This window comes from Notolabrus celidotus, chromosome 2, assembly GCF_009762535.1.
Source record: "Notolabrus celidotus isolate fNotCel1 chromosome 2, fNotCel1.pri, whole genome shotgun sequence".
Taxonomy (NCBI): Eukaryota; Metazoa; Chordata; class Actinopteri; order Labriformes; family Labridae; genus Notolabrus; species Notolabrus celidotus.
The window spans coordinates 18,054,167-18,068,020 of record NC_048273.1 but is presented as its reverse complement, the minus strand read 5'-3'; the positions used below and the strand labels follow the sequence as shown (position 1 = coordinate 18,068,020).

The 13,854-nt window shown below is 37.5% G+C and overlaps 1 protein-coding gene across 2 annotated transcripts in view; it reads left to right on the top strand.

The window, feature by feature from the left end:
• The first annotated feature begins 3,677 nt into the window (after positions 1 to 3,677).
• The window catches only part of ttc39a (tetratricopeptide repeat domain 39A), a 28,011-nt gene continuing 17,834 nt past the window's right edge, over positions 3,678 to 13,854 (top strand). The window contains exons 1-4 of one of the 2 annotated variants that reach the window (XM_034700216.1): positions 3,678 to 4,075; positions 5,083 to 5,133; positions 5,333 to 5,383; positions 5,702 to 5,755. In XM_034700216.1, the coding sequence (XP_034556107.1) occupies positions 4,026 to 4,075; positions 5,083 to 5,133; positions 5,333 to 5,383; positions 5,702 to 5,755 (206 nt within the window). In that variant the 5' untranslated portion in view covers positions 3,678 to 4,025. Of the gene's footprint in view, positions 4,076 to 5,082; positions 5,134 to 5,332; positions 5,384 to 5,701; positions 5,756 to 9,520; positions 9,775 to 13,854 lie in introns of those variants that run through there. The other variant, XM_034700223.1, reaches the window with a different exon arrangement.

Genomic DNA, 13,854 nt, shown 5'->3' with positions numbered 1-13,854 from the left:
TTTTAAATGTATCAACAAGACAAAACAAATACAATCAAACAGGGGCTCAGACATGTGAAATGAATAATATTAAAAATAAAATGAATAAAATAAACAGTTAAATAAATTACTAGAAAACACATGAAAAAAAAAATATTTGAAAAATCATTTTAAATGAAAATAAATGAAGAGAAGTAATAAAATAAATAAATAGAGATACACATATATACATACAAACACACATATGCACACATGCATATATATGCATACACATACACACACACACACACACACACACAATTAATGTAGAGAGAGAGAGATCTCTTTCACTTTTACTGATATTCATAATACAAGATTGAACCTGTAATTTAATCATTTTACACTGCTCATTCCTTTTACTTAAGCAAATAATCTTGATACTTATTACTATGATACAAATATAACTATATGCAAAGGTCAAAGTATTCATCATTTATAGTGGCCCTTTTCAGGTGCTTATGCTGCTATATGTTATATACAATTGTGCTCATAAGTTTACATACCCTGGCAGAATTTATGGTTTATTGGGTATTTTCTGTTGTCATTATGATATAAAAAGAGTAAACACAGTTGTTTGATAAAAATTTTGCTTCACCCAACCACTAACCATGAGTGAAAAAAAAGTTTTTCTCCTATTATTCATATTCTCTCAAAAATGGCCAAAAAAAATCACAAATTCTGCCAGGGTATGTAAACTTATGAGCACAACTGTATACTTTACTTATACCATGATATATTCTTGTGGATTTATAAAAATCATAATTATTTAGCATACAGCCAGACAGCTCAGTTTGTAGAAACATATCAAATCTTATATAGACTGGGGTTTAGGAACAAGAAACATAACTAAATGTCAAATTCAGTGGAGTAAAATGTAGCATATTCCTCTCTGGTATACAGCAGTATCAGGAAAGTAAACAACGGTTTTAAGGATAATTTCACTCACAAAGGCATAGAAGAAGCTTTTCTCTAGCTTTCACTAATGGACTCACTTACAGATTTATACATGAAGGCTTACAAATCTCAATAGATATGGTAAATTAAAAGACTATTTTAAATACTTCAATATCATCGAATGGCTAGTTATGAGTAGATACTTTTAAAATTGTCATTAACTTGCTTTAGCTATACATTGTAGTGGTGGGCGTATCGATTCTGTGGTATTGATAAATCGATTCTCACGCTACTCATTTGAGGATCGATTACTCTAATAAAATATCAATACTAATTAATAAAAGTTCATGTGTCACTGCTGATTCTTATAGGGTAACTTCAAAGTTATGAGACATCATGATCACAGTGTCATTTTAACAGCAGTCATGGTGAAGAGGCTGTTTTAAGCTTTCCACTCAGACAAGTTAAATATAGGATTAATTATGTATTATTTATGTGTTTTTCTAAATGTATTTCATTGTTTATAAAAAAAGGCCACCAAATGATTTGCATATTAAAGTTGTTAAATGAACAGTTTTTGTCATGGGAGTTGTCTTTCAAGCGTTTCATTTTATTTTCATAAAAAAATCACTAAAAGTATCGGTAATGGTATCGTACAGTGGCCCTGAAGGACAAAACAAATTTACATTTAAGATAACAAATTTACAAAAGATGAAACACTTTTTACAAAGTTGGACACAAATTTCCATTTTGGGAAACATTTTTACATTTTATAAAACAAAATTACATCAGCAAAACACTTTTACCAAGGCCAACACAAATTTACATTTAAGGAAACAAATTTACAAAAGATGAAACACTTTTACAAAGTTGGAGACAATTTTACAAACGACGGAACACTTTTATCATTTCTGAAACAAATTAACATTTCATATTAACGGAAAGGGAATATACCAAATACCGGAAGTGATCAAGTAAGGGGTCATTTAGTTTGTTTTGATGGAGAGAAAACAAAACGGAGATGGACATGGCTTACATATGAGGACATCCTCAGGTCTCAGAGAGAGGTGTCAGACCTCAGATGAAAAAGCATTATGCCTCTGGAAAAGCTCCGTCATATCTCCGCAAAACCTTCATCATGTGTCAGAATTCAGATGAGACCGCCTCAGACCACATCGCCTCAGGATAAACAGAGTCAGGCTAAAAGGAGTCAGATTTAAAGGGGACATATCACGCTTTTTTCATCAATATATATTGGTCTAAGAGGTCCCCAAAACATGTCTTTAAAGTTTATGCTCAAAAAAACACTTTGAAATCAGATTTTGGCATGCCTGAAAAGTCCTCTTCTTCATTCCTCCTCAGAACACTCTGTTTTCCCTCTGACCACGCCCCCTCCGGAAGTGGATGTGCCCTCGGCTCTCCAGGACGTTGATCTAATGTTTACATGTTGGCTGAATATACACGACTGCTCAGAGATCACGTTACTTCAACCCTCTGAATCTGATCCTGACGGAGAGGCGCCTGTAGCAGGACCTTTCTGAAGGATTGGTCATAGATTTAGTGTTTCTTGTTGTTTTATTTATCAATATGTAGACGTGTGTCTTGGTACACAGCTACGAACATGTAGCTATGTGGCTATGCTAACTAGTGCTAGCACTTATCCATGATAAATAAAAGTCATCCACTAGATCTTCAAATCTGCAGACGTGGGGAGTAAAACCGACCTCTGCCAGAAAGGCAGCGGGACCTTTTATGAAGGATTGGTCACAGATTTAGTGTTTCTTGTTGTTTTATTTGTCAGTATGTCGACGTGTGTCTTGGTACACAGCTACAGCTACAGCTACAGCTACAGCTACAGCTACAGCTACAGCTATGAACATATAGCTATGTGGCTATGCTAATTAGCGCTAGCACTTATCCATGACAAATAAAAATCATCCACTAGATCTTCAAATCTGCAGATGTGGGGAGTAAAACCGACCTTTGTGTTTATTAAGACAGCCTACAACTAGCATGCCTCCCTCCTAAGCTCCTTGTTAGCACACATTTGTGCAGGTAATGAAAAACGGGGGAGGGATTCAGTATTATTTTATACAGTCTATGGGCTGAACAAGCTCCGAGCTCTGACTCCGTGACAGACCGGATATTGTTGTTACGTAACAAAAACACGGAAGTCTGAAACGGCTCGTTTCACACACATTTACAGAAAGGTTTAGAAATCAAAACAGGGGCAGAATGGATTTTTTTCATTCTCGGGGGGTTTGTAGACATGCCAGGGACACATATTTCAGGTAAAGAACCATTAAAAAGTCAATTTTGCATGATATGTCACCTTTAACGGTAAAAGTGACATTTGTAAAATTGTCTCCAGCTCAAATTGTCTCAAGTGTTTCATCTTTTGTAAATTTGTTTTCTTAAATGTTAATTTGTTTTGGCCTTGCTGATGTAATTTTTTTATATAAAATGTGAAAAATGTTTTCCAAAATGTAAATTTGTCTCCAACTTTGTAAAAGTGTTTCATCTTTTGTAAATTTGTTTTCTTAAATGTTAATTTGTTTTGTCCTTGGTAAAAGTGTTTTGCTGATGTCATTTTGTTTTATAAAATGTAAAAATGTTTTTCAAAATGTAAATTTTTCTCCAACTTTGTAAAAGTGCTCCATCTTTTGTAAATGTGTTTTGTCCTTCAGGGCCACCGTAGTATCAGGTATCGAATAAATATGCCAAAAAGTAATCGGTATCATAAAAGTGTGGTATAGCTCAGCACTAATACATTGGCGTTCCTTTAAACAAGTTGTTCTTAAAGCTACAGTACCCACCAGAATGTGTAAACGTGTCATAATCCGGAGGGCTTTAGGACCATGAGTCCAGCACCTGCAGCGGACACATTGCAGTGAATTAAATAGGAAAGTCATTCTGATGGTGATGAGAGCAACACACCTTTCCTACGTCAGAAAGGAGGAAGGCGCTGCAGCTGCTGAGCCCTCAGTCCTGTCAGTGTGAACTCAGTGAGAGCTGCTGTGCTGTCTGTCCGCGTGTCTGTCCATCCATGCCCGCTGTGTAAACCCTCTCTGTCCGGGATATTCTGCCGTTTCACCGGACCCTTGATCTGTGGAATGAGTTTCATGGGCTGGAGAAAGAGCGTGAAGAAAAATGAAAGCAAAAAGTGAGTAGGAGAGGAGAACCATAGGACAATCTGTGCAAGCCAAAGCCTTGTCGGTACTTGTCTTCGTTCAAAGTGTGTTCATACTTTCTCTGATTCTGTCGTCATCGTTTTTCAGAGCAGCTCAGATCCTTTCTCTTCTTTGAGTGCTAGAGGTATGATCTGAGAAGTCCATAAGTTATATCTGTTGTCTCACTGTAACAAAGCTGTTCACATATCAGACAGAGAAAAACCTTGTTTCTAACAGATAACTAAAAGAGCTGAGAGTACAAAGAAGCTGAGCACTTTGATTACATTGGAAAAATGCTGTGTGAATATGAAGTAAGTGTTATGATCATAAACTGCTCATGTACCATGTCAATGGCCCTGTTGATGCCAATCTGCAGCCTGTTAGACAACATTTCATTGTTGTCATGATGATGTGGACAAGCAGGCTTTCTGTGTACAAGCTGCCCAAATCAGTTTTACTTGTTTTCGTAAATAGTTTATAGTTGTATCCCCTCTGATATTTAAAAATGATTAACATTACCTCTTATAAGATTCTAAGAATCTGTCCTGACTTCTCACAAACATGTGCCCCTGATATAAGGGACATCATGAACAATCTGATGAAAGTACAAGGGGCGTATGCTGCCAAGAAGTTGGGAACCAATGCAGTCAACCTAAGGAAGCAACTAGTTGGTTTATGTTTTGAAATTAGAGTTAAGTATTAATCCTTTTATATTATTCTCTTAAAAAGTAATGACTAAAAACAGCAAAAAAGAAGAAACGGCATCAATTGCTGCAACTTGTTTTATGGCTAACATGTGTTTCCTTGTTTTAATTTACATGTGATGTCTTCTATCATTTACCACACAAAGCTTTTGAATGCTGGTTAAACTTTGGCCCCACCTTCTAGTAAAACAAACTTCCACAGGTTAGATGTCTGAAGTCCTTGCAGATGTCCTCTTCTCACCATCATGAGATTTACTGTAATGTTCTCTCTAAATTGACCTTTGACCTCTTCACAGGGATGCCGCACAGGCGCAAGACATACCCAACGGTCCAGACTCCCCAAGCCAGTATGTTCACCTTGTGCTTACAGTCCTTTATTGTCAATGTCTGAAACAATCTGCCATGCTACAAAGAAAACAGTAAACACTGCAGTAATAACACGCTAATTAACAGTAAAACTGAGACTTTTCATTACATCAGTTGTTTTAGGTGTAACTTCTTCAAACATGCTATTGTACACAAACTGACATTCATTTATTTTCCAAGGTTGTCAGTCATAAATAGTCCAGAATTGGATCCTATCATCAAAGACTTCAAGTGAGTGAAGTTTTTCCCATTTCTCTTTTGTTTCTTCAATTAATCATCAAAGCTTGTTGGGAAAAAAATCCCAATATCGGACTGACATCAGAGAAATATCCCAAAAGTGTTCCTGTTTATTTCTGCAAAAATGTCCTGAACAAGTCATTGTCAATGAGTCAGTAGCCTGGGAGTGTCCGCATGTATTGGTGTCAGTGTTTCTATGGCTGCCATGATCATGTTCCTCAGACAATAGCAGTCCTTTCAGCTGGTTTTTCCATCCCTTGAGATTCCCTTTTATTTTTCTAAACAGACACAATTTTTGTTCCTCTGTTTCAGGTTACAGCTACCAGGTAACAACAATGGTCCGGAATCAGCAAGTCCATCAAATGGGTAAGAACCGAAGATGAGCTTGTACTACTTTCAAAGCAAAACTTTGGTATGAATCTATGAATCAGGAAATGCTCTAAATCTCCAGCAATATATAAATTCTTCTTGTAGTTTAGCTCCCCACCGTTTTGCAGTCCTATGTGACAGTAAATTGTTTTAGTCAGATTGCTGGTGACAACTGACCTAAAGGACTTCTTGGCATATTGGTGACATGTGGAGGTCATCATATGGTCAGTGGCATTAACACTGCTTAACCATGCTGAGTGACTTTCTAAACAATTTAGTCAGCAAGAATAAAACCTCTTGTGGCTATTTGTTGAGTCAGAACTAGATGAGTGGGAACAAGTTGCTTATTAAATTATCTAATTCTACATTCCCTGTCAAGGCATGTAAAACATTTGTTGTCAGTCTAAGGAAGAGGATAGTTGAGTCTGTTTGGATATGAGGGAGAGAACTAACTAACTTGAAGCATGAATGACCAGCAAAATAAACCATCCATTAAATAATACAAACAAAGGGTTAAAAGTGCAAAGTGTACTGTAGTACTTACAACTAATCCATGAATATAGACTCTTCATTTGTATGATACATTTAAAGATAACGCTGAAGAGGGTAAACTTAACCCTCCTGCTATGTTGCGGGTCAAATTGACCCTTTTTAAAGTTTATTTTAGATAATATATGCCTTCCAAACCAGCTAAATGCAGGATACAAATCTGGGCAGCATGTGACAGAAGAGGTGTCTTGTTAATTTATCAACATCACTTCAGAGTGTAAAATAATTAACAAAAATCAATATCATGTAAAACTATTGTATTTATATTTAGGGCTTTCCAATGTACATTAAAAAAAGATTTAACATTAATCTTAATGAAAAACCAGTGAGTTATCCTCATTGAACCATGATCTGTGAGAATTAAAGAAGACCAATGGACTAAATCTTGATTTAAATGGTTAGTAATGGAGTTAAAAATCAGATTTAAAAAAATGTGTATTGGGATTTTTTGGGGTTCTGACACTTTTGGATAATTCAATATGCCCAGGGTCAAATTGACCCAGGAACATAGTTGCTGATCCAGAGAAACAAACACAACAGGAGGGTTAATGTAGCATGTGTACTGCGTAGAACTGGAAACAGATAGCCTAGTCTTTCAATGGTAACATAATCTGCCCACCAAAACTTTTTGATCACACTTATATATGTTTTATATCCAAAGCTAACTTGCTACATCCTCTGGCTTCATGAAATGATAAGTATTACCTCATATTTTATCTAACTCGCAAATAAACTCAGTTTCTTTGACCACTTAAAGATTAAATACACGGCTCATTTACAGCTACATTGTTTTAGTTAGGCACTTATAAGATAGTGTATTTGAAAGAAATATGTTGTCAGTTGTTGTTTTAGGCTATAATTCTTGTTCTCATATCCTATAATAAAAGCATTATATCATTTTTATTAGAGGATTGTTTAAGAAGTAGACCCGCAAGACTGATACAAGTTTATATCTTGAGATACTCAGAATGATTTATTATTGTGTGCTTCATGAAAGCAGCAGATATTTTCATATCATCATATTAAGCTGACAGCCTACTTAGTTTGAAATGGGGACAATCCTTGTTTTTTTTCTTGCCAAATCCAATTCTCCTCCATGAGGACAGCAGCATATTGAATCTAATTATCTCCACCTCAAACCCGTGACTCTCTGTGCTCCTCCCAGCACACACATGAGAGATGGAGGCAACAATTAATTTGTTTCTTTTTTTTAATTCTCAGTCTGCAAAGAATTTAATTTCCCTCATGTATCTGTGCTGGCCAGAGTGCTCAGCTCTTTTGGCTGTGTTTTTAAGAGCTGCCAGGAAGGAGAGAAATATGTCAAGTGATGTGGACTGTGACACAGTCACATGACTACAGTCTTTACGCTCTCTTGATTTAGCCGTAACAAATTAAGTTTCTATGTGTGTAGGTTATATATGTGTGCTATGTAGACTATGAATAAATAGTAATAGTAGTAATTATATGGTTAAATGATAGAGAGAAAAAATATTTTTTCAGTAAATCAGCAGAGGAATCCACAGTCGTAATATATTTTTATAGGCCTGTTCGTTCCCTCGTATTATATGTACGTGCCAAGAAAACTCAAACAAACCAGTCACCAGTGATGCAGTCTAGCACTTAAAGTACTCATTTATCAATTCAATTATTAAAAAGTTGTGTGAGATATAATTTTTTTTACTTTTAACTTCTTAAATGCCAAGATTTGGGAAGTTTGTTTGTCTCACGTGATAGCAAACCTGAGCATTTGGAGGGTTTGGTTTGCTAGTTGGATTAAGAAAGCAATCTGAAGGCATCCACTTGGACAAGTTAGGCACCTTTTCTGTTTCCTGACACATTTTTGGCCAAACAGTTTATTAGTTATTGTAGACAAAGTTGTTATTTGTAGCAATGATACAAATGTGAGATGGGTAAAAGCTTTCTAGTTGCTCTACACTCTTCAGAAAGAAAATTTTGGTAAACAGAGCAACAGTCAATGAGTGAATGCTACAATTGGCACCATTCAGTGCAGTTTTATCCATCCATCCAACCATTACCTTTACCACTCATACCATTTGGGGTTGCGGGGGCTGGAGCCAATCCCAGTTCTCATTGGGCGAGGGGCAGGATACAACCTGGACAGGTTGCAAGCCTATCCCGCTGATATGTAGAGACAAAGAACTACTAACACACCGAGGCAATCTAGAGTGACCAAGTATCTTGTTGAGCATGTTTTTGGACTGTGGGATGAAGCTGGAGAACATGCAAACTCCACATGGAAAGGCTCTTGGCCACCTGGGGATTAGAACCAGGAACCTTCCTTCTGTGAGGCAACAGCAATGACCACTGCATCACCGTGTAGCCTCAATGCAGTTTTATTACTTTTTCACAGCAGACATTTAATTTGTCAAACCAAGAATGAAAAAGGTGTAATTAAATCCTGTAAGACTTGTTTTGTTTGATTGTAGTGCGACAGCGAGCGTGATTTGACAGAATACTAGCTTCAACAGGGGCAGAGTTATAAAGTTATAAAGCTAAACGGAGTGCATCCCTTATCAGTGTGCTCAGTCTGTTAATCACACACATCTAGAGACAGACTGACATGCTTCAGCTTGTGGTGATGACACACTATGCCTCTCTAGCTGTTCTTCATTCATGGTTTCACATCAGGCCTCTACGTTATAAGCTGAATCTATGTCTTCTATTTCTGTACTCTCTGTGGTCGCTGCAGTATTTAGTCTCTGCCACTGCAGCAGACTGGACCTGCTGAGATTCTCACTATGCACCAGCTCTCTCATTTTCTGTTTTTCAAGCCTCATTTACCTTCCTTTACCTGAAGCAGCAGAGACATTCATGTGAGTGACTGAAGGACGCACATTAACTTATTGTTTGTCTATCAGGCCTTCACTCACCTTGCCCATAATTTTTATCCTTCTCTGTTTTTTGTCTTTCATAAATAAAAGTCCATAGGCCATGAATCATTGGTATTTAGCCCCTCCCCTGACTTTTAGCCCCTCCCCTGCAGTGTGTAGTGTGATGATCGGAAGAGGTGGGATAGCCCGTTATTGCATGTGTGTTTGTGTGTGTTCTAGAGGTATCACAGATAGACTGTGTTTTCTCCCTTCATGTGTGATAGTCATCCCCATCTTATTAAGGTCTGCTGTTTCTGCTACGTCCTTTCTCCTCCTCCTCCTCTCTATCTCCCTCCCTCTCTCTACTTCTTTCTTTACTCTCTCTCTCTTTCAACCGCCTGCCCTTCTGCTGCTGCTGCTTCTGCTCTTGTTGCTGCTGCTGCTGCTGCTGCTGAGACACACACACCATTACACTGCACTGCTGGAAAGGCCCCAGGCTCCCAATCACTTCTGCAGTTTCCTTTTTTTCTGCCCTCTTTCTCCATCTCTCTCTCTCTCTCTTTCTATCCTTCTCAAACACGCACACTCACTCTGCCAGATGAAAATGTCAGAAGAGGAAGAGACTCTGTCAAATGGGTAAGATTCTTGCTGCGTGTTTTGACGCTGTTTGTTTGGCCTGTGTAAGATGCTGTGTAAGCGTGTGTGTGAATGTGTGTTCTATCTGTGGGACTAAGGTATGTGGACAAACTCGCTTGGTTTATTTCAGTAGCAGCTTGGCTCTTTTGTGTCACAGCTAAACGCTAAGAACAACTTATAGCAGCTGGAACAAATGTGGTGAAAGCTCAGCAAGCCACAGGCCATAAAGTAATGCTTCGTCACTGTAAAGGGGTGTGAATGTGTATGTATGTACGTATGTGTGTATGTGTGTGTGTGTGTGTTCTGGTTTTCATGAGCACATGCAGGGTGTCTATATGAAAAGTAGTGGTGAGCTGAGTAGCTTTATGAGTGTGTGCCTGTGTGCCTATGTGATAACGGTCATCATTGTGTAAGCTGCTCTCTGGAGAAATCAACTCAGGATTTCAGCTGACTTGAAGTTCAATTAAATTATTGGGACAATGCGTGGTATGCACATCCTCAACTTATTAGACTCTTCATTGTGCTGGTCGTCATGCCTTTTCTTTTCTGTCTCACAATGGTCAGTTATTCCCATATTTTAAGACAGAGTACTCTGTGAGCATTCTTAACTCTCTGGATGAGAGCTTGTTTCTTGTCCTCAGTATCTGAATCAGTATCAGCCTGAGATTGTCCTAACCATGTAAACCAAACAACCAGTCAGGACCAGTTGAGTTACTTTCCAGCTCTAAGAGAATAATGAAACAACTGATTGTTACTTCTATGATATCCTTTTTTGATCATTTTCCATTCCATGACCTCAAAAATTATTCCATCAGGAACGCTGTATCAGAGCACTTTCTGTGTGTACCTGCTGCTTACAGACTGCTTTTGTCACATAAGCAAATAAGCTTTCCAAAATGTCACCCTCCCTTAACAATTATTGACATGTTCTAGTTCATTTATAAATGATGCTTGCCGTCTGAATCGAACAGGTGATGAGTCTCCAGCTATGTCCCATCCATTTTAATAGGAAGGCTGAATGTTGTGTGATAAGAATGGAGTTTGAGTGAAAGTGAAAGTACAGGGACTAAGTATAGTCTTTGTATAGTCAGCAGAGGAACAGTCGGTTTAGTTTAAGTATTCAAACGTTGCTAGCTGTGTTTAATTGTCAAGTCAGCAGGGACTCTCATCTTCCTAATTGCTCATGAAGTTTAGTATAACTGTCTACATTAAATCAAAGTGACAGGAGACAGTCTGTGCACATTTATTCAACAGACGACACAGCAGAGAAAGCCCCGGTTTTGATTCAGTCAGAGACCTCTATGAGCAGACATGTGACTCTGCAGCATTATCCTTGAGATCAATGACATAAACACACACTCACTTTGCTACCTTGTTGGAGTGTACTCCTGGCATTGTTAATGTTTATATTATTAATCCACTGTGCCTCATTGTCTACCTATGAAAGGCACTTACATATGAAATGTCTGATAGTAGTTACATTTGTTAATGTTGTTTTAATACTATCTTAAAACACGTAAAACAGCTCTCTTTAATTCAATCATTTAATTCTGATTTGGGACTGGGACTTATTACAGATCACTGAGGAAAAACATAAAAATCAATCCATTTCCTCTGCAGTCGTCATGTTTTTTTTTAAGATTATTAGAACTAAAAACTATTTTTCAAGATGAATTAGTGCATGTCAATGATAGACTAAAGAGAGAGAGAGTGTGTTTACCAAAAAGTAATGAATGAGGTTTGTTAAAATAAGTCATAGTCACAAAGTCCTTGGTTGGTCACCTCCATAATAATCTGTCCTGTGAGCCTTAAATATTGAATCCACTTGATGTAGAGTTTAGCGTACACTTTTTAAAATGCAGGGGTGTGTTCAAGTCTTTTAGACAAGGGTGGCCCAACTCGGGCACTGAGTTATCCAGGGGTAGCATGATACACTCAACCCTCTTAGTTTCCACTTATCACATCTACTAACAGTAAAGTATCATGCAGATGTCATATATCCTGTCTGTGTTTAACTTAATAAAACATTTTAATTTCATTAACTTAAGCTCTGTAAAAGAAGATTTTTCTCCAAATTCACAACTTACAAAATGATATAAGCCACATTAGCCCTTTTTAGTGCTGTAACAAAGCTCTGCCATCATCACGCCTTTTACTTGCATATTTATCCTGCAACGGTGTAATATTAGTGTCCCAGTGTGTGATATAAGACGATGCGGCAGGGAGGTAAACACACAGCAAGAGCTTTACATATACACACACAATCTCAGACATGCACACACACACACACGTGCACATGTACACACACAGCGCTGTTCTGCTGGCACATGGTGAGTCTGTATTGCCCCTGTTATCCCCCAGTTCTACCTCTATTGCCACTACAGAGACAGAGACCACTTTAGTGCAACACACCCCACAGCCCAAAAGGTTGATTTTAACACAAGTTTCACCTCTTATATGGCAAAAAGCCAACAATATTTTGGGAATATGTGGAGGCCCCTTTGGACACTCCCATGTACAGATGCAAAAAAAGAGTCTTTCCCTAATATCGTCATAAAATAATTTTCTACATCAATCCACTCCTGATTTTGGTGGGTTCAGGAAGTAACCAGTACTGAGTAAGTGCATTTATTCAAACAAAAATCAAACTGCACAACATTTATGGTGGTATATGAATCTTAACTGAGAATGGTCCTACCACTTTGTACTCATTTCATTCTACATACTCATACGCAACTAGTCTCAAGACTATACTGATATTCTCACACAATCTTTCATTAACAATGTATTGTTATTATTATTGACAAATGCTTTCTTCAGTTTCAAAGCTTGTTCCTGTTGTTTCCTCCGTATCTTTGTTGTATGCCCCCAGATGAGTATCCTGATTGGACATGTTTGTCTGTTAGCTCTTGTCTTGTGCTGTTATGAGGAAGCTGGCCTTGCTGCTGGTCATATGGTGAACGCAGCAGTCAGTCACCCGCATGTCATTAGCAAGAACTGAGCCAGTGTGTCTGTGTGTGTATGTGCGTCTGTGTCTGTGTGTTAGCTCCTTTTTTGTGGTTGTGGTGGGTGTGTATGTGTGATAGTGTTTCTCTGTGTTTCTAATGGGCAGGAATGTAAAGTGAAGGCTGTCTATTAGTCACTGCTGTTATATACATTTGCTTTAGTTGTGTTTGCTCACTCACTGCTATCCTATTCTACTACATCTCTGTGCCAAGATAAAGTGGTATTCCTGGCTGACTTATTGAGCTGATACGGCAAATTAAATATAAATAGGGAACAACCGTCACACTCATGTGCTCAATACAATAAAGAACAACAAAACAATATTAAAACAGAAGTTCAAAGTAGAAAAGCAAACTACATTTTGAGATAAGATTAAACAGAAATCAATGTTTCTGTTTCCATTGCATAAAATCAAATCAATCCCTCAAAAAATATCACACTTTTCAGCATTTCATGATACAAGTGAACATATCAATCTCTAAAATGGCGTCTGTTGTACAAAACAAATAAGGCTAAAGAAATTAATCAGCTTAATGTTGAAGAACATTTCAGATACATCAACTCAACCCATTACGCCCTCAGCTCATTACGTTGAATGTCAATGTGTTTTTCTCATGCTGTTCTGGAGGAATAAAGTACATATTTAAGCAGATCCATTAATGGTCACAGTAAGATCAAAGAGAATGTTGATGAAGGGAGGATCTTCAGTCATAATTTGTACTTCAGTTGACTATGCTTTACACTTGTCGTGTGAGGGTCACATGCTCCATGTGGCAGTTATTATTAAATTTAATTAATGTCAGTTTGTTACTTTCACAAAGGCGGCTGAGGCAGATGTTAAAAAGATGAAAAATATACAGTCAAAAGCTGCAAAATCATCTCTAACAAGCCACAAACTTGTTCAAATTGATCTTTGATTTTTATAATCATAAAGTTTATGGTTGTTCAAGAACTGTAATGGAAGTCATAAGGTTCATTGAAATGCAAACAGGTAAAACACTAACAGCTAAACACTTTTTGATCAATTTTTCTTTGTTTCTGTTTTTCTTGTGAAGTCGAAGTAGAAGTTGAAAG